The 27,533-nt window shown below is 47.3% G+C and overlaps 1 protein-coding gene across 1 annotated transcript in view; it reads left to right on the top strand.

Moving 5' to 3' along the window:
• GMEB1 (glucocorticoid modulatory element binding protein 1) overlaps nucleotides 1-27,533 on the top strand; it is a 55,548-nt gene that overhangs the window by 14,621 nt on the left and 13,394 nt on the right. Inside the window, exons 3-4 of the mRNA XM_069756705.1 lie at nucleotides 3,982-4,061; nucleotides 4,135-4,259. Of these exons, the coding sequence (XP_069612806.1) occupies nucleotides 3,982-4,061; nucleotides 4,135-4,259 (205 nt within the window). The remainder of the gene's footprint in view (nucleotides 1-3,981; nucleotides 4,062-4,134; nucleotides 4,260-27,533) is intronic.

Below are 27,533 nucleotides of genomic sequence, written 5' to 3'. Positions count from 1 at the left end.
GGGTTCATGGCGTGGCTGTTCGTGTTTGCTGCCTCCTTAACCATACCAAACTACACCTAAAGAAGACCGGAATGTTATATACGGTCACAGACAATCTGTTGGAAAAGTGTAAAAAAAATCTTTTTTGCCCTTTTTTTGTACATTTTTAATGAGTTTTTTTTATGTATATATAAAAAAAACAATTTGTACATTTCTTGCACTGTTTAATTCATATTTTACTGATATGAATATTTATAGATATTGATATTTGCACTGTATGCACAGATATGCATTGCTATAAAACCCTATTACCTTTAAACCATGCACTTATGACACTTTAATCCATTTAATGGATAATTAGCTTTCCATGCATACAATCATCCTCTGTTAATAAGAGGGTATAGTACCTTTTAATGCGTAGCATTCACATTGACCCCACTTTATATCCCCTTATCTATTATATAATGGATCCCTAATCCTTCACCCACTTTCCTGCACATCACACATCTTTTCCTTCAGCATATGTCCCATGCACTATATTGCTTGCCACCTTTTCCCTGCCATTCCTTAAGGTACTGTCACACTAGACGATATCGCTAGCGATCCGTGACGTTGCAGCGTCCTGGCTAGCGATATCGTCCAGTGTGACAGGCAGCAGCGATTAGGCCCCTGCTGGGAGATCGCTGGTTGGGGAAGAAAGTCCAGAACTTTATTTCGTCGCTGGACTCCCCGTAGACATCGCTGAATCGGCGTGTGTGACACCGATTCAGCGATGTCTTTGCTGGTAACCAGGGTAAACATCGGGTAACTAAGCGCAGGGCCGCGCTTAGTAACCCGATTTTTACCTTGGTTACCATCCTAAAAGTAAAAAAACAAACAGTACATACTTACCTACAGCCGTCTGTCCTCCAGCGCTGTGCTCTGCACTCCTCCTGCTCTGGCTGTGAGCGTCGGTCAGCCGGAAAGCAGAGCGGTGACGTCACCGCTCTGCTTTCAGGCCGCTGTGCTCACAGCCAGACCAGAGAAGCAGAGCGCCGAGGACAGACAGCGGTAGGTAAGTATGTAGCGTTTGTTTTTTTACTTTTTAGGATGGTAACCAGGGTAAACATCGGGTTACTAAGCGCGGCCCTGCGCTTAGTTACCCGATGTTTACCCTGGTTACCGGGGACCTCGGGATCGTTGGTCGCTGGAGAGCTGTCTGTGTGACAGCTCTCCAGCGACCAAACAGCGACGCTGCAGCGATCCGGATCGTTGTCGGTATCGCTGCAGCGTCGCTATGTGTGACTGTACCTTTACTTCCCCTCTTACCCGGTATTGTTCATTTATAAATTTTGTTTATATTTTTGTTAGCACATCTGCTCCATGCATAACACAGCCCGCACTCAGCCCCACAGACGAACACCATCACCTGCGGTGTGTGCTTCCGTCTGTTTCCTGCTTTGGTGTCGTCGTGGAGACGCTTCTCAGCTGGTGCCTGGTCCGCCCCCGCTCTGACATGTCGGGCCGGGGTGTGGCCAGACATCACATGACACCGACACGTGTCCACGTCATGCAGTTTCACTGGCAGAAGCGCCGCAATTCAACTGCTGACACCAATGATTAGAAAGAGCACTATATAAACAGCAGGCACACTATAGAAGACACGCACTCTCCCTGAGAAAAGCTATACGCGAAACGCGCGTCGGGGTGCCACCACTGCTTAAAGGTAATGTCCCTTCATGTTTCCTTGGAAAATTACATCCACATTTAGGATACCGTATATACTCAAGTATAAGCTGATTTAATACCTATCCCCCTCCCCCCCCTAATTTTGCAACAAAAAACTGGGATAACTTATTGACTCGAGTATAAGACTAGGGTGGAAAATGCAGCAGCTACCGGTAAATGTCAAAAATAAAAATAGATAACAATAAAAGTAAAATTAATTGAGACATCAGTAGGTTGTGTTTTTGAATATCCATATTGAATCAGGAGCCCCATATAATGCTCCTTGCAGTTCATTATGGCCCCATAAGATGCTCCATATTAAAATATTCCCCATATAATGCTCCATACAGTTCTTTATGGCCCCATAGATGCCCCATATAATGCTCCATGCAGTTCTTTATTGCCCCATATAATGCTCCATGCAGTTCTTTATTGCCCCATAGATGCCCCATATAATGCTCCATGCGGTTCTTTATGGCCCCATAGATGCCCCAGGTAACGCTCCATGCGGTTCTTTATGGCCCCATAAGATGCCCCATATAATGCTCCATGCAGTTCTTTATGGCCCCATAAGATGCCCCATATAATGCTCCATGCAGTTCTTTATGGCCCCATAAGATGCCCCATATAATGCTCCATGCAGTTCTTTATTGCCCCATATAATGCTCCATGCAGTTCTTTATTGCCCCATAGATGCCCCATATAATGCTCCATGCAGTTCTTTATGGCCCCATAAGATGCCCCATATAATGCTCAATGCAGTTCTTTATGGCCCCATAAGATTCCCCATATAATGCTCCATGCAGTTGTTTATGGCCCCATAAGATGCTCCATGCAGTTCTTTATGGCCCCATAAGGTGCCCCAGATAATGCCCCAAGCAGTTCATTATGGCCCCTTAGATGCCCATATAATGCTCCATGCAGTTCATTATGGCCCCATAGATGCTCCATATAACATTGTGCCACATATAATAATGCTGCTGCACTAAAAAAAATAAAATGACATACTCGCCTGTCGTCGCTGCTCCTCAGCATCCTGTTTCTCCGCACTGACTGTTCAGGCAGAGGGCGGCGCGTACACTAATGTCATCACGCCCTCTGACCTGAACAGTTACTTCAGAGGACGCGGAAGATGAAGCGTCGGTGGAACGTGGAAAGGTGAATATGAAATACTCACCTGCTCCTGGCTCGTTCCCTGCATGTCCCACGGTCTCCGGGCGCGGCAGCTTCTTCCTGTAGTGAGCGGTCACATGGTACTTTAATGAGCTGTACCAGTGACCGCTGAACAGGGGGAAGAAGCTGCCGCCCCCGAAGACCGTGGGACATGCAGGGACAGCGCCGGGAGCAGGTGAGTATTTGACAGTCGTTGCTCCCCCTCACCCACCAACCATTATTCGAGTATAAGCCGAGAGGGGCACTTTCAGCCCATTTTTTGTGGCTGAAAATCTCGGCTTATACTTGAGTATATACGGTATTTGGCTACTTTACCACTGAGTAATCACTTACATGTTTACAAGCCTACTTGGGCTCTTTACAAATTGCCTTTCCCTGTGTATATCTTGGATGCATTTTTGGGATATTTTGTACATGTTAGATGTCACTCTCTTTGGGGTTCAAACATTGTTGGGAAGCCTGGTAGTTTGGCTCCCACTACCCTTTGTGCAATTATAAACCCCGACTGTCATTTTATCAACTGAAACATTTTCTTTAAAATATGCAATGTTCCCACATTTTTTCCATCAGCATCACTTTGCCTTTATATGTTGGTTTAGGCCAGGCTCACAATTGCGAGTGTGATTTGAGAAACTTGCACATCAATACCCGGCACTGCTGCCGGCACTCAGACCGGAGCATGCGGCTGCATAGAAATACGTGTAGCTGAATGGTCCGGTGGCAGCGCCGGGTATTGATGCAAGTTTTTCGCATGACACTCGCAAGTGTGACCCCAGCCTTAGACATATGTTTCATGTGTATTGAGTGTCTTATATTTGTCAGTTAGACATATCTACAGCATGTCCATTTATTCAGTGGATATCATTGCAGATTTCAAGATTTGCAATACAGAAGTAGAAATGTGCGTAAATTCTGTTGGATTTCCACAATGAAATGTTGGAGGTCTGCAATAGAAAGCTCCCATGGGACACATGCACATGGCAGATCCCAACCATAGTGATCTGCTTTGCCGGGTAAACAATAAGGCACAGTTGAGGCCAGCACTCAATAAACCATTTATTTAGTTTTTTTTATTTCATGGACCTCACCTTACTAACATAGCTGCTACTTGTATTTATTCAGAATGTATGAGGAGATGGCTGACACGAACGCTGCAGTTGTATCATTGGAGACTCACACTCTGAAGATGGGAGATACGCTGGGTAAGGAAAAGACTAATCCATTTTCTACTCACAAGAGAACATTTCAATGATATGTTATTGTCTTTCCATGTAGATGGTTCCACAGTGAATTTGAGTGATGATATTGACATTGCCTATCCGATCACTTGTGGAGACAGCAAGGCAGTTTTATTCTGGAAGAAATTTGTGTGTCCTGGAATTAATGTCAAGTGTGTAAAGGTAAATTTCTGGAAATGGTGGTAGTGTGTGTGGGGGGGTGGGGGGGGTGGGAGAGTTTGTATGAAAATACTAAATAACATATATTTATTCAGTCGCCATGGCAGCACCACGAGAGAGGGGATCCACCCTTCAGGGACAGGAAACCTACAGACATAAAAAGGGTGGCACCTCTCTCCCTCGTCAGTTGGTTTCATGTCCCTGACAGGCGAACCTCTTCAGGCAGACCTTGTGAAGAAGGTTGAAGAAAGAAGACTACCCAGTTCTGGCGGTCCGACGCAGGTAGCGGGAGGGCCCCTACCTCGGACTGTCCAGGACGCAGGAAGCACCACACAGCAGGGGGACTGTCTTATGTTAGGTGTCAGCAGAGGGAAGCAGCCTTCAGAACGGCTTGTTTTTTAATGACCCTTCACCGCAGGTACCTGGTAAGTATGTGGTGCCTGCTCCTGGGGCCGTATCTGGTGGGCCCTTCCGAGTCCGACCGCGTCCTGCGGGGGTGAGCGCTTCGGTCTGGACGGCGGATGGCATGTCCGGGTGTCTGTGGAGGCGCCGCGGTCGCAACCAGAAGGGGCGTTCGCTGGCGAAAGGCCGGCGGCACATCCTTATGACGTGGCCAGCGGCGCAGTCTGATGACGCGACCGGGCATGCGCGGTGGAGCCGCGCCGGATGGTGGTGTATCCCTTTGGATGGACAGCGAAAGCGGGTGCGTCGCGGCCTGGGGGTGGGGGGTTGGGGGCCCTATTGTCAGCTGGGGTCGCGGCCTCAGGAGGGGAAGCCAGTCCTCACGTTGGTGCCGGGCAGGTCACGTGGAGATCCTGCTGAACCCCCATCCGGGGGTGGTACCGTTGGGGGCATATTTAAGGAAGGATATGGAAGCTGCTGAGTGTCTCAGACCCATTTTTTCAAATGGAGTCGCCGGAGCAAGAAGCACCGCAGCTTTAGAAGCGGCCACAGCCTCAGCCCATTGAAGAGACCCATGCTATCTCCCAGCAGCGATCTAGTGGCAGTAGTCGCGCTGGTGGAGACAAAAGTGTTCAGAAGTCAAGCAGGTCCTCAGGCCGTAAAATATTAACGGCCAGGAAGGACCCCTCACTAACTACGGTACCGTGAACCACGCATCTGGGTATGTGATCTACGTGAAAGTTCACTTAATGATCCTCTGCCCCTCTTTATGTTCCCTCTCTCCTTACTAGGGGAGAAAATGTTCCGCCAAGGCCAAACACAGGGAGTGTGTCGAGTCACTCCCGGATAATTGAGAAAAGGTTGTGCAAGCCTTGCATACGTTTAATAAAGGAAGAGGCCCCTGACCTTACGTCTACCTTAAGAGATATGGTTAGACGAGAAATCAGACGTTCTATTAAATCCCAAAAGTCAGATTTTAAAAAGTGGAAAAAAATTAGATCCCCAATGTCAGACTTTAGTTCAAATTCGGGCGAGCTAAGCTCTGATTCCTCTCCCTCTTCCTCTTCATCCATGGACGCTGAGTCAGGACACTCCTGCTTACCACTACATAGAATTAATCGGCTGTTGAAAGCAGGAAATAATATAATGGGGATTGAAGAGCCCTAATCGGAGTGCTCCATGCAGGACATAATGTTTAAGGGGACCTCACTACCGTTTGAGGATCTAGGCAATCTAAAAGACCCGTTAGACAGAAAGGCTGATGGTTTTTCTTAAGGGTACTGGGGGAACGGCTGCGGGATCTCTGAGACCAGCAATTGCGGCTACTTGTACAGCACGGTCGCTAATGGTGTGGTTTGACCGCCTGGAAGATCAACTTAAAAACAAAGCTCCTAGAAATAAGATCTTGGCCTCCCTTCCTATAATTTAAGAAGCAGCAGCTTTTCTTTCAGACGCTTCGGCAGATTTGGTGAAATTGGCAGCCAGATCTTCAGCCCTGCAGGGCTTTATGGATAAAATGTTGTCCAGGGGATTTACAAGCCAGATCAAAATTGTGGCATTCCCTGTGAGGGGGCGCACTTGTTTGGACCAGTACTGGATGAGCTGTTAGAAAAAGCAGGCGATAATAAAAAACGATTCCCCTTCCTAGGCAGACCCTCATACAGACGGGAATACAATAAAAGATTGTTCAACCGCAAAAGATCAAGTAGAGAAAGATCCAGGTATGACAGTAACAGAAAAAGAGGTAGAGGGTATATGTTTAACACCTCTCGGGACTATAAAAAGCCTCAATGACTGCTGGACCAGGTGGGGGGAAGACTTTCAGCCCTCTACCCGGCCTGGTTGAAGATTTCCAATAGCCCATGGGTCCTCAGTAATATTGCAACTGGTCTAAGGTTCAAGTTCCAAAGGTTTCCTCAAGATAAATTTTGTTTAACACCTGTCCGTTCTTCCTCTGCAGAACAATTAGCACTGGAATCGGAAGTCCAGGAACTTCAGCAAAAAGGAGTGCTGATTAATGTATCAACAATACAGATAGTTAATGGGTTTTATTCCCCCCTCTTACTGATTAGAAAACCTGATGGGTCCTTCCGTACCATCATTAATTTAAAAGGCCTAAATAAATTTCTCCTGGTTCCTTCCTTCAAGATGGAGTCTGTAAAGACTGCAATAAATCTTATGTTTAACAATTGCTTCATGGTTGTCTTAGATTTGAAAGACGCCTATATATTATCATGTCCCGATACACGCAGACCACCAACAATTCCTTAGCGTGGCAGTTTCAATTAATGGTACAATAGAGCACTTCCAATATCGAGCACTTCCCTTTGGTGTCGCGGTTGCACCACGTGTATTCACTAAAATAATGGTAGAAGTCATGGCGCACCTTCACGAACAGGACATCTTATTAGTTCCCTATTTAGATGACTTATTAATCGTGGGACATTCGGAATCGCACTGCACTGACTAGTTAGGAAAGGTGACTTCAATGTTGCAGGAGTTGGGTTGGATCGTTAATTTCAAAAAAATCCCGTTTACAACCCTCTAAAGTACAGGAGTTTTTGGGTCTTCTCATAGATTCTTGTAGGCAGGAATATCACCTTCCAGATGCAAAAGTGGATAGGATCCAACAACTAGTAACTAAAGTTATTAAAAAACCTTCAGTCTCTATAAGAAGAGCAATGTCACTGTTAGGATCACTCACATCGTGTATCCCGGCGGTCCTCTGGGCCCAATATCACACCAGAACACTACAGTGGGACATATTACGTAACACCCGTCACTTGTCGGATCACCTTGATGATATTTTTTCACTATCCACTGAATCTGTACAATCCTTACATTGGTGGACACATATACCAAATTTACGTAGATGTGTTCCATGGACAAACGATGTGTCCCGAATAGTAACTACAGATGCTAGTCCCAGGGGATGGGGAGCGCACATGGAAAATAGTTGGGTCCAGGGACTGTGGTCTCAATCTGAACAGAATTCATTATCCAATTTAAAGGAATTATTAACGGTAGAACGCGCTTTAAGTAAATTCCTTATACCCCTACAGGGTAGACATGTCAAATTTTTTTCAGACAACCAGGTGACCGTAGCCTATATTAACCATCAAGGAGGTACTCGGTCAGGTTCATTAATGGATGTTGCGGATCGTATTTTTCAGATGGCAGAAAAGCATCTTCTATCTCTTACGGCTCTTCACATAAGAGGAAAGCTCAATGTCATGGCCGAATATCTAAGCCGCAACAAACTCGGACAGGGAGATTGGACATTGAATCAGACCATCTTCAACCAGATTGTACAATTATGGGGGTGCCCAGACATAGACCTTTTCGCAAGCAAGGAAAACAGAAAGCTACATCGGTTCTGCTCCTTAAACCCCAGGGAAAACCCATATGCAGTGGACGCTCTCCTAATTTCATGGCACTTCAATCTCGCTTACGCCTTTCCCCTTCTAAACTTAATTCCGATAGTTCTGAGGAAGATATGGGAGGACAAGGCCCAGGTAATCATGGTAGCCCCATTCTGGCCCAGAAGGTCATGGTTTCCGTGGCTGAGGAAGATGTCTGTTTCCTAGCCTTGGATTCTCCCAGAAATACCAGATCTCCTCTCCCAGGGCCCGATTCTCCATCCACGAGTCGCCAATTTACATCTAGTGGCGTGGAATTTAAGAGGTCATTACTAAAGGCGAAGGGGTTTTCTCGAGATTTAGTAAATACATTACTAAAGAGTAGAAAGGTGTCTACGACAAATGTTTGTCAGAATTTGGAGGAAATTCTTGGATGTCTCAGGGGCACATATTGGCCAAAAAGTCTGTATTAATAAAATTTTGGAATTTTTACAGAAGGGATTAGAAATGGGGTTCGCCACAAGCACTCTCAAAGTTCAAGTGTCAGCTCTGTATAATAGTAAGTTAGCCAGCAATCACTGGATATCTAGGTTCTTGAAGGCTGCAACTAGGTCCAGGCCAGTTATTAAGCAGAAATTGGTTCCATGGGACCTAAATTTTGTGCTCTCAGCTCTGATGGAAGCGCCACTTGAACCTATTGATACTATCCCGATAAAAATCCTATCTTTAAAAACTGCCCTTTTAGTTGCGCTTACATCCGCAAGAAGGGTTTGCGATCTGCAAGCCCTATCTAGACAGCCTCCATACATGCAGTTTAGAGAAGATGGGGTTATTCTGAAACCTGATCCTCTTTACCTTCCAAAAGTAGCTTCAAAATTTCATAGATTATAGGAAGTTGTTCTACCTTCGTTCTGTTCTAACCCCACTAATGATAAAGAGCGAAAATTCCATTCTCTAGATGTAAGAAGATGTCTTCTTAGATATATTACGGCTACTAGCGCTTGGAAGAAAGATAATTCCCTATTTGTATCCTTCAAGGGAGTTAGAAAGGGGCTTAGAGTGTCCAAAAACACATTAGCTAGATGGATCAGGGAGGCAATTTCTTTAGCTTATTCAGCAGGTGGTGTGCAGATCCCAGAAGGTATAAAAGCTCACTCCACTCGAGCCATGGCTACTTCTTGGTCGGATAGATCAATTGAAGACATTTGTAAGGCGGCCACATGGTCTTCTCCATCTACCTTTCTTAAACACTATAGACTAAATTTTGGTTGCTCCTCCGATCTCACGTTTGGGAGAATGGTGCTTGAAGCAGTTGTCCCTTCCTAGTCTCTTTTACTTCTCTGAAAGTCTCTCGTGGTGCTGTCATGGCGACTGAATAAATACGTAAGCTACTTACCGGTAGCGGTGTTTTTCAGGAGCCCATGACAGCACTTTTATATTCCCTACCCTCTTTTCTTGTGTGGGTCAACACCTTCTTTCCATTAAAGGGAACCTGTCACCCCGTTTTTTGAGATTGAGCTATAAATACTGTTAAATAGGGCCTGCGCTGTGTGTTCCTATAGTGTATGTAGTGTACCCCGATTCCCCACCTATGCTGAGAAATAACTTACCAAAGTCGCCGTTTTCGCCTGTCAATCAGGCTGGGCAGGTCGGGAGGGCGTGGTGACATCGCTGGTTCTTCCTCAGCTTTACATTGGTGGCGTAGTGGTGAACAAGCAGCGCGCGATCTGCGCTGTCATCCCTTTCGTCGGTGGGGGCGGCCATCTTCCTGGGGCCGCGCGTGCGCAGATCGAGTGCTCTGCTGCACGGGGCTTCAGGAAAATGGCCGCGGGATGCCGCGCGTGCGCATTAGAGATCGCGGCGGCCATTTTCCCAAAGCCGAGATGCAAACTCGGCTTTGGGAAAATGGCCGCCGCGATCTCTAATGCGCACGCGCGGCATCCCGCGGCCATTTTCCTGAAGCCCCGTGCAGCAGAGCACTCGATCTGCGCACGCGCGGCCCCAGGAAGATGGCCGCCCCCACCGACGAAAGGGATGACATCGCAGATCGCGCGCTGCTTGTTCACCACTACGCCACTACGCCACCAACGTAAAGCTGAGGAAGAACCAGCGATGTCACCACGCCCTCCCGACCTGACCAGCCTGATTGACAGGCGAAAACGGCGACTTTGGTAAGTTATTTCTCAGCATACATGGGGAATCGGGGTACACTACATACACTATAGGAACACACAGCGCAGGCCCTATTTAACAGTATTTATAGCTCAATCTCAAAAAACGGGGTGACAGGTTCCCTTTAAGTCCTAAGTTTATTCACTGGGTGAATTGTACCATCTTTTAAAATTGTTTATATGCTACTAACCTAGGAGGTCCTCTCTTGCTCTGTAAACCAACTGACGAGGGAGAGAGGTGCCGCCCTTTTTATGTCTGTAGGTTTCCTGTCCCTGAAGAGCGGATCCCCTCTCTCGTGGTGCTGTCATGGGCTCCTGAAAAACACCGCTACCGGTAAGCAGCTTACGTATTTCATGATTTTTACTGTTGGATTGCTCAAAGGGGTTATCCCAACATCGCAAGTTGCCTATCCATCCCACCAATATAGACCAATGCGGCTCTTTAGAATGGATGGCCATACACCCACACCACTGTTACATACGTATAAATAGATGCCTTTCTTTACTCCTCTACACCCAGCAAAAATGTAATTTAGTGGAAGAAATTATCTGCATTATCAGTGCACTGCAAAGTGTCAGATCAGCAATCTGGCACTTTCCCTGGGGCAATGTAAACAATTAAAAAAAAGTTATTTCCACGTGTAAAAGAAAAAAAAAAATTATTCCAATAAATATATTTGTCTAAATAAAAAAAAACAATAAAAGTACACACATTTAGTATCGCCGCGTCCGTAATGACCCGACCTATAAAACTGTCCCACTAGTTAACCCCTTCAGTGATCACCGTAAAAAAAGAGGCAAAAAACGATTTATCAAACCACCGAACAAAAAGTGGAATAACATGCGATCAAAAAGAGGGATATAAAAAAACATGGTACCGCTGAAAACGTCATCTTATCCCGCAAAAACGAGCCGCCATACAGCATCATCAGCACAAAAAAAAAAAAAGTTATAGTCCTCAGAAAATTTAAGCCCTTTACCCCCAAGGGTGGTTTGCACGTTATGGACCGGCCAATTTTTACAATTCTGACCACTGTCCCTTTATGAGGTTATAACTCTGGAACGCTTCAACGGATCCCGGTGATTCTGACAGTTTTCTCGTGACATATTGTACTTCATGATAGTGGTAAAATTTCTTTGATATTACCTGCGTTTATTTGTGAAAAAAACGGAAATTTGGCGAAAATTTCGCAATTTTCCAACTTTGAATTTTTATACAATTAAATCACAGAGATATGTCACACAAAATACTTAATAAGTAACATTTCCCACATGTCTACTTTACATCAGAACAATTTTGGAACCAAATTTTTTTTTTTGTTAGGGAGTTATAAGGGTTAAAAGTTGACCAGCAATTTCTCATTTTTACAACACCATTTTATTTTAGGGACCACATCTCATTTGAAGTCATTTTGAGGGGTCTATATGATAGAAAATACCCAAGTGTGACACCATTCTAAAAACTGCACCCCTCAAGGTGCTCAAAACCACATTCAAGAAGTTTATTAACCCTTCAGGTGTTTCACAGGAATTTTTGGAATGTTTAAATAAAAATGAACATTTAACTTTTTTTTACAAAAAATTTATTCAGCTCCAATTTGTTTTATTTTACCAAGGGTAACAGGAGAAAATGGACCCCAAACGTTGTTGTACAATTTGTCCTGAGTATCCCGATACCCCATATGTGGAGGTAACCCACTGTTTGGGCGCATGACAGAGCTAGGAAGCGAAGGAGCGCCATTTGACTTTTCAATGCAAAATTGACTGGAATTGAGATGGGACGCCATGTTGCGTTTGGAGAGCCACTGATGTGCCTAAACATTGAAACCCCCCACAAGTGACACCATTTTGGAAAGTAGACCCCCTAAGGAACTTATCTAGATGTGTGGTGAGCACTTTGACCCACCAAGTGCTTCACAGAAGTTTATAATGCAGAACCGTAAAAATAAAAAATGATATTTTTTTCACAAAAATTATCTTTTCGCCCCCAATTTTTTTATTTTCCCAATGGTAAGAGAAGAAATTGGACCACAAAAGTTGTTGTACAATTTGTCCTGAGTGCGCTGATACCCCATATGTGGGGGGGGGGGGGGTGGGGGAACCACCGTTTGGGCGCATGGGAGGGCTCGAAAGGGAAGGAGCGCCATTTCGAATGCAGACTTAGATGGAATGGTCTGCAGGCGTCACATTGCATTTGCAGAGCCCCTAATGTACCTAAACAGTAGAAACCCCCCACAAGTGACCCCATATTGGAAACTAGACCCCCCAAGGAACATATCTAGATGTGTTGTGAGGACTTTGAGCCCCCAAGTGTTTCACTACAGTTTATAATGCAGATCCGTGAAAATAAAAAAATAAAAAATGTCCCCCCAAAATTATTTTTTAGCCCCCAGTTTTGTATTCTCCAGAGGGTAACAGGAGAAATTGGACCCCAAAAGTTGTTGTCCAATTTGTCCTGAGTACACTGATACCCCATATGTTGGGGTAAACTCCTGTTTGGGCACACGGGAGAGCTCGGAAGGGAAGGAGCACTGTTTTACTTTTTCAACGCAGAATTGGCTGGAATTGAAATCGGACGCCATGTCGCGTTTGGAGAGCCCCTGATGTGCCTAAACAGTGGAAACCCCCCAATTATAATTGAAATCCTAATCCAAACACACCCCTAACCCTAATCCCAACGGTAACCCTAACCACACCTCTAACCCAGACACACCTCTAACCCTAACCCCAACCCTATTCCCAACCGTAAATGTAATCCTAACCCTAACTTTAGCCCCAACCCTAACTGTAGCCTTAAGGTACCGTCACACATAGCGACGCTGCAGCGATACCGACAACGATCCGGATCGCTGCAGCGTCGCTGTTTGGTCGCTGGAGAGCTGTCACACAGACAGCTCTCCAGCGACCAACGATCCCGAGGTCCCCGGTAACCAGGGTAAACATCGGGTAACTAAGCGCAGGGCCGCGCTTAGTAACCCGATGTTTACCCTGGTTACCATCCTAAAAAGTAAAAAAACAAACGCTACATACTTACCTTCCGCTGTCTGTCCTCGGCGCTCTGCTTCTCTGGTCTGGCTGTGAGCGCCGGGCAGCCAGAAAGCAGAGCGGTGACGTCACCGCTCTGCTTTCTCTATCACCTTTCATTGGGGGACACAGGAACCATGGGTGTATGCTGCTGCCACTAGGAGGCTGACACTATGCAAATAAAAAAGTTAGCTCCTCCTCTGCAGTATACACCCTACCGACAGGAAGTAGGATATTCAGTTTAGCTTAGTGTCAGTAGGAGGTGGACACGGGTCTTTCATTAGACCCTTATCTACCTCAATGTGCGTCGTTCCTTTTCAGTTTTTCCGGAGGGATACAGGGTGAGCAGTCACACCTGTATTCCCACTATGCGGACTATGAGTACGGCGTGTACTGCCACCCCGTATCCTCATAGATCCCTCTCCAGGACCATGATCCTGGCACACATGCGTGCTCAGAAGTCCGGTCCTGGCTCCGTCCCCCACCCACTCGCCCACCAGAGCCTGTCGGTCGGAGGAGACGAGGACGTCCATCTCCAGCTCCACGGACGTCTAATACCTTCAGGGCTTCAGGTTAGTAACGGACGGCGTGGGATGTTTAGGTGAGTATTCCCTTCCCACCGATCCCCCTATCCCTCGGTCTCTCTTCAAAGACAATCATGGGGGGTCCCTGCGGATTCCCTGTTACAGGGGCGATCTTTGGACGTCTCTTTATTGGGACGTTTTCCACACTGCGACAATTTTTTGCTCTGTGCGGCGCCCTGTAGGCAGCCGAGCTGCCGTTTCTACGGCTGCATTTTCCCCCTAACCTGGCGGTTTGCGCGGCAGCTGCGCCGCTTCATGCTCGGCGGCCGCACCTTTACAGGCAGCGGCTCTGCCTTGTCTGCGGCCGTACCTTTATTCCAGGCAGCCGCGCCGTTTACTCCGGCGGCCGCACAGTTTGCTCCCCAGTTTTCCTAACCGGCGGCCGCGGTGTTTCCTGACCGGGGGCCGCAGGGTTTCCTGACCGGCGGCCGCAGGGTTTCCTGACCGGCGGCCGCAGGGTTTCCTGACCGGCGGCCGCAGGGTTTCCTGACCGGCGGCCGCAGGGTTTCCTGACCGGCGGCCGCAGGGTTTCCTGACCGGCGGCCGCAGGGTTTCCTGACCGGCGGCCGCAGGGTTTCCTGACCGGCGGCCGCAGGGTTTCCTGACCGGCGGCCGCACGGTTTCCCTCACCGGCGGCCGCACCGCTTTCTGGTCCCGTGGCCCTCTCCGGCGCCCTCCAGCTTCTAATTTAGGTCCCGGCTTCTCCCGGGGCCTACTCTCGGCCGTGACTCCGCCCACTTCCTGCGTTCTCGGGCGGGCTTTTTTCCCGCCCGGCTGTCTCGACTAGCTCCGCCTCCCGGCGCCATCTTGGTGCTCCTGGCCAGGCAGTTAACCCTGCCCACTACCTCCGTATTCTCGAACCAGGAACGCCTTATGCCCCCCTCCAAAGTGCGTGAATCCCGGCGTCCTCCTCACTTGCGGTCGCCTCAGCCCCACAGCTGGTCCCGGACAGGAGAGTTCCAGAGGTCTGCTCTTTCTGCATGCACCGTCTGCCTGCACCCCTGCCTTTAAGGACCACCGAAGCGCATCACCTGCCGTGAGTAGCTCTGCTCTGCAGTCTGACACTCTCTGCCCTTCTGTCCCCTAACCTTCTGGTCTCCGCTATGTCCGTCCTGCAGCAACCCGATTGATCCCCGGCCGATCCGCCCGTGAGTGACACCCCCATCCCAGGCTGGGCCTCCTCTCTGTCTCAATCGGTGGCCAATTTAACATAGGTGTCTCAAACCCTGGTGTCCATGCTGGATCGGTTACCCCTGCAGACCCCCGCAGTAGCCACCGGGTCGCAGGAAGCTCCGTCCAAGCCCTCCAAGGCTAGCTGCAAAAGGTCCAGACAGGAACGCCGGTCTGAGTCCTCTTCTCGCTCCATCTCGCCACTCGGTCCTCCTCTGCGGTCGGCGTCCTCCCGATCCTCCTCCGCTGAATCAGGCGAGGCTTTCTCTGATGCGCCTTCGAAGGATAATTTGGGGCCGGATTCGAACCAAATCGCTAACATGAGGGATATGGTTCAAAGCCTCATTGGAACAACCAATCAGACCTGTGGCATCGAAGATTCCTCTACGAAACCCGCAGATCAGGCGGTTTCGTTTAGACGGTCTAAACTACCTCCCAAGGTATTTGTTCCTCATCCTGAATTCGTGGAGTTTCTGGCCAGAGAAAGAGCGAATTCGACCAGACGTTCTCAAAGAGACAAGCGTCTTGGAGTTTCCGGATCTCATTGCCAACCGGAATGAGAGGCGTTAGAGAACGACCTCTCCCCCTGTGGATCCATCGGCTGCTAGACTTGCCGCCAACACAGTCCTTACGCTGTCCGGTGGGCGGCTCTGAAAGATTCCATCGATAGGATCATGGAATTCTTCGTGAAGTCGGCTTTCGAAACTGCCGCATCATCCCAATGCCCGGCTTTGGCTTCCACTTGGGTTTCGAAGTCTGTATCCGAGGGGCTAAACAACTCCGTTGGGGCATTCAAGCTGGAGCTCCGGCTGGCGGAACTTGCCACCCAGATTACTCATGACGGGGAATAATTTGTTCCCTGGAGGTCGCGTCTTCTGCCGCACAGGCCCCCAGTAATGTTGTTGCCAGCTGTCGCGCTGTTTGGCTCAAGAGTCATCGAAGAAGTCCCTTACTAGCCTGCCTTTCCAAGGCTCACGTCCTTTCGGTTCCAAGCTGGACCAAATTATTAAGGACGCCACTGGTGGCACCAGTCCCCTTCTCCAGACCTCACCTACTTCCCCTTAGGCGGCTACTTTGGTCTTTTTGACCTTTTTCGTAGTTTTGCGGCATCAGATTCTTCTTCGCAACTGCAGAGGCCACAGGCACGTTAAGAGAAGAAGGTATTCTTCGGCTCACTCTTTCCTGGCGTGCCCGCTACTCCTAAGGTGGATTCTCCAGGTCCAGGACTGGAAGTTCCACCTAGGCATGACCCATGACTAGACCACAGCCCGTTTCTCAGACTGGGCAATCGTCTCCTGTTCTTCAGGGACGTCTGGGTCTCCTCAGTAGAGGTCGCATGGGCCAGGGCTCTTGTTCCCTCTAGATACAAAATCTTCATTTCACGGTCCTGGGATCGTTTTCTTCAAATCCCAACCTTCAAGAGACCCCGCTCTAGTCCCGGGTTTCTTTACTGCCATTGCTTCCCTCCTTAAATCCGGGGTAATCGTTCCCGTCCCAGAACAGGAACGGTTCACTGGCTTCTATTCGAATCTTTTTGTACTGACAGAGGACGACAAGGTTCGTCTCAGTCCGGATCTCAATTGCTGAACAAGAAGTTTCGTCGGAGACACTTCAGGACGATATTCCCTCGTTCAGTAATCGCCTCCATGGAGGCTCAGGAATTTCGGTTTCAGGCTCCCGAAAGTCTATCCATCTTTTCCGACATTCTATCCATTGCGGGTGGCTCGTCAACAGAAAGAAGTTCCATCTTGTTCAGCGCCTCGTATCTCCGGGAATGTTCTTAGACACTTGTCGGACCAGAGTCTTCCTTCCCGAAGACAGGATATCCCTCCTTTGTCAGGAAGTTCGCTTGCTCCAGGGTTCTCGGCTCCCCTCCTTTCCGATGGGCCTTAAAGGCCCTAAGGAGGTCGGTTGCAACATCGGAAGCAATTTTCCCTTCGCCCGTTTCATTCAAGACTTCTTCAGCAGGCTATTCTATCACAGGGGACAGGTCTGTCTTCTCCCTGCATCGTCCGATCTGGCTTTCTCCCGGGTCAAATGGTTCCTCGACTGGTGGCCGAGGTCACTTCTCTTATCCCAGAGTAGATCCTTCACAGCATATCCTTCCTTCCAGTTCCATGGCAGGTGGTGACGACGGACGCCAGCCCGCTCGGCGGAGGCGCGGGGCTTTGTCTCCTGTTCTTTCAGGGTTGTTGGTCAGCGCAGGAGTCCTCTTTGCCGATCAATGTCCTCGAGTTCCGGATCATCTTTCTGTCTTGCCTTCACTGGGTAAGGATTCTCGGCAGCCTGCCAATTCGAATCCAGACAGACAATGACACAGCTGTGGCATACGTCTACCACCAGGGGTGGACTTGGCGTTCTCTGGCCTCGGCCGAGATTCCAGGATCCTCCTTTGGACAGAAGCAACGGTCCTGGTGAGCTCCGCAGGGCATGTCCCCGGCGTGGACATTTAGCCCGCCGACTTCCTCGGCTGCGAGGGCCTCGCGGCAGGGGAATGGTACTTCAGGAGGTTTCCTGTCAGATTGCTCTTCGATGGGGGACTCCAGAGGTGGTCCTCATGGCGTCCCGATTGAACAGGAGGTCCCTCGGGTCGGCCAGGGTCCCGTGATCCTCTCACAGTGGTGTTGTCACTCTGGCCATTCCTCGGTCGCAGTTCGGGCTCCCCTATCGGTTCCCACGCCTTCTCTTGCTTTCCAAGCTGTCGAAGAAGATCAAGGCTGATGGGTGGTCTTGGTTTGCAGACATCGCCAATCTTCTCGCGGACACCCCTTGTGTCTTCCAAACGGACCCGTTATGCTGTCTCAGGGTCCGATCTGCCACCCGAATTATCGGTCGCTCAGTTTAACGTCGTGGCTGTGGACTCCACAGTTCTAAGAGCGTCCGGCCTTTCGGCCCAGATGAGTCACTCTATAATCCAGGCTGGGAAGCCTTCGTCTTCTTGCAGGATCTACTATCGTACCTGGAAGGCTTACTTTCGTTGATGTGAGTCCAACCGCTTTTCACCTATGTCCTTTTTCCCTGCCTTCCATTTGGTTTTTCCTTCAGGCAGGACTGGATTCGGGCTTCGTTCTCAGTTCCCTAAAGGGACAGTTTCCTGCGCTCTTCTTCTCTTTTAAGAAGACGTTATCTTCTCAGCCACAGGTTAAGACCTTCCTTCAAGGAGTAGCCCACGCTGTCCCTCCGTACAGGGCCTCTGTGGATTCATGGGATTTTAAGGTTGTGTTGGTCATTCTTAGGGGTTCCCCCCTTAAAGCCTCTCCGGGAGCTTTCCCTGTCAGTTCTATCTCGGAAGGTGGCTTTTCTCAGGTCCATCTCTTCGATCCGCCGCGTTTTTGAGTTGGCGGCCATTTCTTGCCGACCTCTTTTCTTGATTTTCCACCAGGACAAGGTGGTCCCAGGCCTCCGCCTTCCTTCCTTACTTTCTCGAGGTGGTTTTAATCTTTCCACCTCAACGAGGACATCGTTCTACCTTTCCTTTTGTCCAGCTCCGACTCATCCTCTGGAGTGATTGTTGAACAGGCTGGGACTCGTCAGGGCAGTGAGGATCTCCCTGGCTAGCACAGCCACTTTCCGAAAGATGGAATCTCTTTTCGCCATCCCTGATGGCATGCGTAGAGGCCTGCCGGCTTCCAAGGCAACTATTGCTCGCTCTATCTGAACGGCAATTTTGGAAGCTTACCGGGTCAAGAACAAGAGTGTCCCCTCCTGAGATAAAGACTCACTCTACCCGGGCAGTCGGCGCTTCCAGTGCGGTACGTCATGGGGTTTTCGCCGATGGCTTTGCAAAGCGACAACCTGATCTTCCATCCACACATTTTGCCGAACTACGGCGGACTCCAGCCTGGGCAGAAGGATCCTGCAGGCGGCAGTGGTGAGTCCTCGGACCTGATGGAAGTCTGTTTTTCCCACCCCAGAGACTGCTTTGGGACGTCCCATGGTTCCTGTGTCCCCCAATGAAAGGTGATAGAGAAAACAGGATTTTTGGTTGCTTACCGTAAAATCTGTTTCTCGGAGCCTTCATTGGGGGACACAGCACCCTCCCAAGTTGAACAGCTCTGTTTACTGTATACGTTTGAGTTCTTTGAACACTCTTTGAGCGTTTGAATCTGTTAATCTATAGAGCGCCGTAGAATTTGTTGGCGCTAGTAGATAAAGTTTATTATTATTATTATTCTTTCTCTTTTACACGTTTCTTCTCCTACTGCTTTCTCACTAACTGAATATCCTACTTCCTGTCGGTAGGGTGTATACTGCAGAGGAGGAGCTAACTTTTTTATTTGCATAGTGTCAGCCTCCTAGTGGCAGCAGCATACACCCATGGTTCCTGTGTCCCCCAATGAAGGCTCCGAGAAACAGATTTTACGGTAAGCAACCAAAAATCCTGTTTTCCGGCAGACCGACGCTCACAGCCAGAGCAGGAGGAGAGCAGAGCACAGCGCTGGAGGACAGACAGCGGTAGGTAAGTATGTAGTGTTTGGTTTTTTACTTTTAGGATGGTAACCAGGGTAAACATCGGGTTACTAAGCGCGGCCCTGCGCTTAGTTACCCGATGTTTACCCTGGTTACCAGCGAAGACATCGCTGAATCGGTGTCACACACGCCGATTCAGCGATGTCTACGGGGAGTCCAGCGACCAAATAAAGTTCTGGACTTTCTTCCCCGACCAGCAATCTCCCAGCAGGGGCCTGATCGCTGCTGCCTGTCACACTGGGCGATATCGCTAGCGAGGACGCTGCAACGTCACGGATCGCTAGCGATATCGTCTAGTGTGACAGTACCTTTAACCCTAACCCTAGTGGGAAAATTGAAATAAATACATTTTTTTAATTTTTTTTATTTTTCCCTAACTAAGGGGGTGATGAAGGGGGGTTTGATTTACTTTTATAGCGGGTTTTTTAGCGGATTTTTATGATTGGCAATAAAAAGCGTCTTTCAGTGTGTGACGGCTGCCAAAGACGCTTTTTATTGCAAAAAATATTTTTTGCGTTACCACATTTTGAGAGCTATAATTTTTCCATATTTGAGTCCACAGAGTCATGTGAGGTCTTGTTTTTTGCGGGACGAGTTGACGTTTTTATTGGTAACATTTTCGGGCATGTGACATTTTTTGATCGCTTTTTATTCCGATTTTTGTGAGGCAGAATGACCAAAAACCAGCTATTCATGAATTTCTTTTGGGGGAGGCATTTATACAGTTCCGAGTTTGGTAAAATTGATAAAGCAGTTTTATTCTTCGGCTCAGTACGATTACAGCGATACCTCATTTATATAATTTTTTTATGTTTTGGCGCTTTTATACGATAAAAACTATTTTATAAAAAAAATAATTATTTTTGCATCGCTTTATTCTGAGGTCTAACTTTTTTATTTTTTTGCTGATGAAGCTGTATGGTGGCTTGTTTTTTGCGGGACAAGATGACGTTTTCAGCGGTACCATGGTTATTTATAGTTGTCTTTTTGATCGCGTGTTATTCCACTTTTTGTTCAGCGGTATGATAATAAAGCGTTTTTTTGCCTCTTTTTTTTTTTTGTCTTACTGTGTTTACTGAAGGGGTTAACTAGTGGGACAGTTTTATAGGTTGGGTCGTTAAGGACGCGGCGATACTAAATATTTTTATTTAGATAAAGAAATGTATTTATGGGAATAATATTTTTTTTTTCTTTATTTAGGAATTATTTTATTTTTATTTTTTTTTTTAACACATGTGGGAATTTTTTTTCTTAACTTTTTTACTTTGTCCCAGGGGGGGACATCACAGATCACTGATCTGACTGTTTGCACAGCACTCTGTCAGATCAGCGATCTGACTTAGTGCTGCAGCTTACCAAGCGCCTGCTCTAAGCAGGCGCTTGGTAAGCCACCTCCCTCCCTGCAGGACCCGCATGCCGCGGCCATCTTGGATCCGGGCCTGGAGCAGGGAGGGAGGTAAGGAGACCCTCGCAGCAACGCAATCACATCGCGTTGCTGCGGGGGTCTCAGGGAAGCCCGCAGGGAGCCCCCTCCCTGCGCGATGCTTCCCTATACCGCCAGCACACCGCAATCATGTTCGATCGCGGTGTGCCGGGGGTTAATGTGCCGGGGACGGTCCGTGACAGCTCCTGGCACATAGTGCCAGATGTCAGCTGCGATATGCAGCTGACACTCGGCCGCGCTCCCCCCGTGAGCGCGGCCGATCGCGCTGGACGTACTGGCAGAAAGGGGTTAAACAATGCAAAAATAATTTTTTTATGAAAATAGATTTTATCGTATAAAAGCGCCAAAACATAAAATAATGATGTAAATGAGGTATCACTAATCGTACTGACCCGAAGAATAAAACTGCTTTATAAATTTTATCAAACATGGAACGGTATAAACGCCGAAATTAACGAACTGCTGGTTTTTGTTCATTCTGCCTCACAAAAATCAGAATAAAAAGCGATAAAAAAATGTCACGTTCCCGAAAATGGTACCAATAAAAACGTCAACTTGTCCCGCAAAAAACAAGACCTCACATGACTCTGTGGACCAAAATATGGAAAAATTATAGCTCTCAAAATGTGGAGACGCAAAAACTATTTTTTGCAATAAAAAGTGTCTTTTAGTTTGTGACAGCTGCCAATCTTAAAAATCTGCTAAAAAACCCACTATAAAAGTAAATCAAACCCCCCTTCATCACCCCCTTAGTTAGGGAAATATGATAAAATTAAAAAAATGTATTTATTTCCATTTTCCGGTTAGGACTACAGTTAAAGTTGGGGCTACAGTTAGGGTTAGGGTTGGGGCTACAGTTAGGGTCGGCTACAGTTAGGGTTAGGGTTGGGGCTACAGTTGGGGTTAGGGTTGGGGCTACAGTTAGGGTTAGGGTTGGGGCTACAGTTAGGGTTAGGGTTGGGGCTACAGTTAGGGTTGGGGCTACAGTTAGGGTTGGGGCTACAGGTAAGGTTTTTTTTTTTTTTTAATTCGTTTATTTATTAAACACAGAATAAAATTACAGCATACATATTTGTCCTTGTCGTTAATTTGTATAGTTGCATTTACAGGGATTGAGAAAGACAAAATATACATATGCCAATCATTTTACATAAAGAAAACATATGCGTTAAGTTATACAACAGTCAGAACATAAGGTTCCTAAACTATAACCAAACTAAGCCTCCAAAACTACTAAGCCGCCACTTAACAAAAGTTGAATACACTATTATTTGACTTTTTCCCTTTCCCATTACGCAATATTTACGGATCAAAGAACCATGCATACCACATTTCTCTCAATCAGTCAGGTCATAAAGTAAGATGTGAGGCATTCCATTTATCCCAGATTTTACTAAACTTACGCGGACAACCTCTATTTTGATAAAGAGTACGCTCATCGGGGATAACTGCATTTACCAACTCAATCCAGGACCTAACGGAGGGGGGCGAGCCTCCCATCCACCTCAGAGCTAGTAACTTCCTTGCCAGAAAGAGTGCTTCACGTAAAAAAATCCCAGTATAATGTTCCCAGGCCCCTTCGTCCCACACTCCAAATAAGCAAATTAAGGGTTCAGGAGAAATTGGAATTGACAATACTGAAGTTAATAGTGACGCCACCTCCCTCCAGTAATGAGAAACTATGGGGCACTGCCATATCATATGTATAAAATCCGCGTCAGAGTGGCAACGCAAATATTCCGACGTCGGGTATCGACCCATCCGACAGAGTCTCAACGGAGTCAAGTATGACTGGTGGATTATGTATAATTGGGTCATCTGATTGTTGACTGATGGGGATACTCTGAGAGGGGATTCCAAAATATCCTCCCATTCCTCGTTTTGCATGTCAGGAATGAGTCCCCCCCCATTTGCCCCTTACCGAATCCACAACAGAGTTCGCCCCCGCTGATAGCAGATATGTGTATAGGGACGAAATAAGACCTTGAGGTCCCTGCGACTTAAGAATACCTATCAAAGGTAAAGATGAAATGTTACGGTTCATCCCCTCATTCCTGACAAATGACTGAACGGCAGATCTGAGCTGCAGGTATCGAAAAAATTGAGACCTTGGAAGATCACACTTATTTTGTAGTTGTTCAAAGGACACAAAAAAACCCTGATCATATAAGTCTCCGATCAAAAGAACCCCACGAGAAACCCAAAATTTTGTAGATGGGTGATTCATCAGTGTCGGGAAATAACCATTATCCCATAGAGGCATCTCTGCTACAATGTCCCCAAATCCAGTAATTTTTTTAATTTTCTTCCAAGTGGACCGTGCCAAACGAATCATGGGCAACAGACAGGGAGCACCTATCCTCTCCGATTCTAGAAGACCCAGCGGGCATCCAGCACCGACAGAGCTAACTAAGTGGCTTTCAGAATTGGGGAGATAGTTATGGGGCATCCATTTACATAGTGCTTTAGCCTGTCCCGCTAGATAGTATAGCAAAAAATCTGGCAATGCCGCTCCTCCCTCCCGTTTAGGTCTTTGTAAAGTGGCCAGTTTAAGCTTGGGCCTACCCTTCCCCCATACGAATGAGGTAACATGAGAATTTAAACTGGTGAAGAAAAATTTTGGTATAGTTACTGCACTATGTTGGAGACAATAATTGAATTTAGGAAGCAAAATCATTTTAATGAGATTAATGCGGCCTGCTACAGACAGCGGAAGCTTACTCCAAGATGCAAATTTCAATTTAGTATATTCCAACAGGGGGAAAACGTTAAGCTGTAAGTCCAACCCACTGTGCTGGGACATGTAAATACCCAAGTACTTAAATTTAGATACTATCGGCAATAAAGAGAGAGTACTAAGATTAGGTGCTGGGAGTTGAGATAGAGGTAGTAGGGCAGATTTATCCCAATTAATATATAGACCTGAGAACCCACTAAATTTATCTATGGTAGCAATTACCCGTGGTAATGTTTCTTCTGTCTTATCCATGAATATTATCATGTTGTCAGCATATAAGCCAACGATATCCGTGCGGTCCGCTATTTTAATACCATCAATACCGGGGGTTGAGCGCAGACGCATAGCTAATGCTTCTATTGCTAAAGCAAATAGGGCTGGGGAAAGGGGGCACCCTTGACGAGTTCCCCTATATAGTGAGAATGGTTCAGAGATGGAGCCATTAACAACTATACGGGCCTTGGGTTTCAGATATAGCACACCAACCCACTTCAAAAATTTCTCCCCAAAGCCATATTTTTGTAGACAGGCGGACAAAAAGGGCCATTCAAGAGAGTCGAACGCCTTGGCTGTGTCTAACGACGCCAGTGCCCAGCTATTATCTGGCAACAAAGAGCTATACTGAATCACCAACTGGACCCGCCTAATATTTATAGAGGTACTCTTACCGGGCATAAAGCCAGTTTGATCTGGGTGTACAATATCTAATATGATGGAGTTCAACCTGGTAGCCAGTATTTTAGCAAAAGTCTTATAATCCACGTTTACCAGGGATATGGGACGATATGATCCACATTCCAAAGGATCTTTCCCCTCCTTTTTAAGTACAATAATATGCGCTTCATAAAAAGTATCAGGTAGACACCCTGCCCTCCATATCTCTTTAAATACTTTCAATAAAAGCGGAGCCAGTATCTCCCGGTATCTCCTATACAGCTCTACAGGAAAGCCATCTGGTCCAGGGGCCTTCCCGGAGGCCATATCCGTTATAGCTTGTTCCACTTCCTCCAAAGTAAATTCAGCGTCCATAAAGGCCTGCTGGGCAGAGCTCAGTGCAGGGAATGTCATATCGGATAAATATCTTAAACAGTCGGAAACATCAAAACCGCTCTTAGATTCATACAGCCCCTTATAATAGTCATAAAAACATTGGAGTATTCCCTCAGTAGTGGAATTCAGTGAGCCGTCTGGTGAGCGAATTTGTAATATCATATTAGATGTGTTGTGTTGACGCACCAAGTAGGCCAGGAATTTCCCCGCCTGATTCCCCATTTCAAAGTACGATTGTCGTGTGAAAAATAGTTTTCGCTTAGACTTAGTGTCTATGTGTTGGGTGTATAATCTTTGCAGAGTCAACCACTCAACCCTATTATCGTTGGTCTGGTCAGCTGTATATGTTGTCTCAGCATTTCTCAAGCGTTGCTCAATTTCATCATCCTCTCTCGATGTTACCCTCTTGATATATGAAATTGTTGAAGACAGACAGCCCCTTAAATATGCCTTAAGTGTGTCCCAAAATAAATTAATATTCTGGAGTTCTGAGTGGGACTGCATGAAGCAGTTTAACTGGTCAACTGTCCTATCATCTGAACCCATTAGTTTACACCAAAAGGGATTCAATTTCCATATTCTACCGTTATTCAATGTCCCGAACACGAGTCTAAGTGTGACCGGACTATGGTCTGAGATTCCTCTATTACCATGTTTCACTCTATCCACCCACCGCACCAAATCGCCAGACCCGAAGATATAATCTATGCGAGAGAGGGAACTTTTAGTGGATGAGTGGCAGGTATATCCCCTCTCCCCAGGGCGATGGATCCTCCATAGGTCTATCCAGCCGCTACCCTCCATGAACTGTGCCAACTGAGTCGGGGCTGAGGAAGGAGAAGAAGACAAGGGTTCCCCGGTCGACCCATCTCCCAAACGTATTCTATCAGAACTACTGTTCATAACTAGGTTGAAATCACCCATACACATAACATGCGCGTCAGGGTAGTTTAACGCAAAGCTCATTGCCATCTTAAGTATTGAGGTGTTGGCCGGAGGGGGGTTATATATGCATAATATGACATATTCACGGGAGTTAATTAGTGCATGGACAAAGACAAATCGTCCCTCTATATCCCGCCGAGTCACTCGGGCCTCCCATCGGACATCTTTGTGTACTAGTAATGATACCCCTCTTGAGTAGCTAGTGTGAAATGAGTGAGCATACCATTGTACCCAAGGTTTCTGTACACCTCTGGCTGTATCTCTGGTCAGATGTGTCTCCACCAGGACCACAATATGGGGATGACATCGCCTGATTTGAGAGAACACCTTAATTTTCTTCCGGGGTGTCTTAATGCCCCGTATGTTCCATGTCATACATATCAACTCAGACCCCATACCCAGTCATTAAAAAAAAATTGGTGTGCACTGATGGTGAGAGAAAACCACTTATTACGCATGGGAGGTCATAAAGGCTTTGGTGGCGGCTCTTACCCAAATACCTACTAAAACTGATTAAATCTAACAAGATAGAAAATCAACAACTTAACAAAAAACGAATAATCCAGGAGCATAGAATAACACTCCCGTCTTCAAATAAACCTGGGGATACCCCCGCTGATTCCAGCGTCCGGTATTGTTGGTAAGTTGAGCGCTCACAGGGAGAGCTCCAATTCAGCAATTAAATAACCGTTGATCAGCTGAAAACACATCAGGATTCTATTCCACTAGACATTCCACGGGAACGCAGCCAATCAGCTGCCTCTGACTGGTCAGTGAAAAACAGGGAGGAACCGTTGCTGACAACCCGGAGACGCGCCGGGTATATCATGGAGTAGATAATGTTTTTATCTCTGAGCTGCTTCTTAACATCCACAAATCTTGCCCGTTGTTTCTGGAGTTCAACGGAGAAGTCTGGAAATATCGAGATTGTAGCATCGTTGAGCTTGATGGGACTCTTTTGTCGCGCCAATCGTAGGATAGTATCTCTGTCTTTGCAATTGAGAATACGTGCCAGGAAAGGTCTGGGTGGTGCCCCAGGGGGAAGAGACTTGGTGGGGACTCTATGGGCTCTTTCCACCGAGAACATCGGAGAAAACGCATCTCCCAACGACGACTTAAGCCAATCCTCCAGGAATTTTTCAGGCTGCTGGCCTTCTGTACGTTCCGGTAGGCCTATGATGCGAATATTATTTCGGCGCATTCTGTTTTCAGGCTCAATCTTTCAGAGCTCACTCCGCGCTGGCCCTTAAACTATGGAGCACCAGTATGTGTTGCTCAGCCGCGCTGCAGTAATGAGGGGCTGCGCCACGTCCTCTGCTGTAGGAGCGCGCGCTTTAGTAATGGCCGCCGCTCACAGCCGCCCCCACCGCCGATGTGCTCTCCTCTCCTCGGAGTCCCGCAGTCCTCACCTGCCGGCGCCCGGTGCCTCCCGAAAATCAGGGAGAGATTCCGGCTGCAGGTATCCGCAGCACCGCGTCTCTTGTGGGCAAGGCGTCCCCCTGGAAAATGTCCGCCGTCACATTCAGGGCCCTCCGCGTCGCCGATCTTCCTCCCTCACCGGCACCTCTCTGTCACCGCCCTAGTCTTCTCCAGAGGCTAGCAGCCTCTGCGTCTCCAGGGGTCTCGGCAGCCGCAGGATTTTAATAGTGTAAGGGGTCTAATAGGCAGGATGGTAGAAGGATATTAGGGAGCTCTCCCAAAGCACGTCTTCTTCCTCTCACTCCATAACCACGCCCCCACAGTTAAGGTTTAATAATAATCTTTATATAGCGCCAACATATTCCGCAGCGCTTTACAGTTTAACAGTTTCAAACACAAAAGTCATAAGTAACAACGTTAACAATACAATAATTAAAGCGAAATAAGACGACCCTGCTCATGAGAGCTTACAATCTACAATGAGGTGGGGGAGATACAAAGT

The sequence above is a fragment of the Ranitomeya imitator genome, chromosome 3, assembly GCF_032444005.1.
Source record: "Ranitomeya imitator isolate aRanImi1 chromosome 3, aRanImi1.pri, whole genome shotgun sequence".
Taxonomy (NCBI): Eukaryota; Metazoa; Chordata; class Amphibia; order Anura; family Dendrobatidae; genus Ranitomeya; species Ranitomeya imitator.
This window is presented reverse-complemented; position numbering and strand designations above follow the sequence as displayed.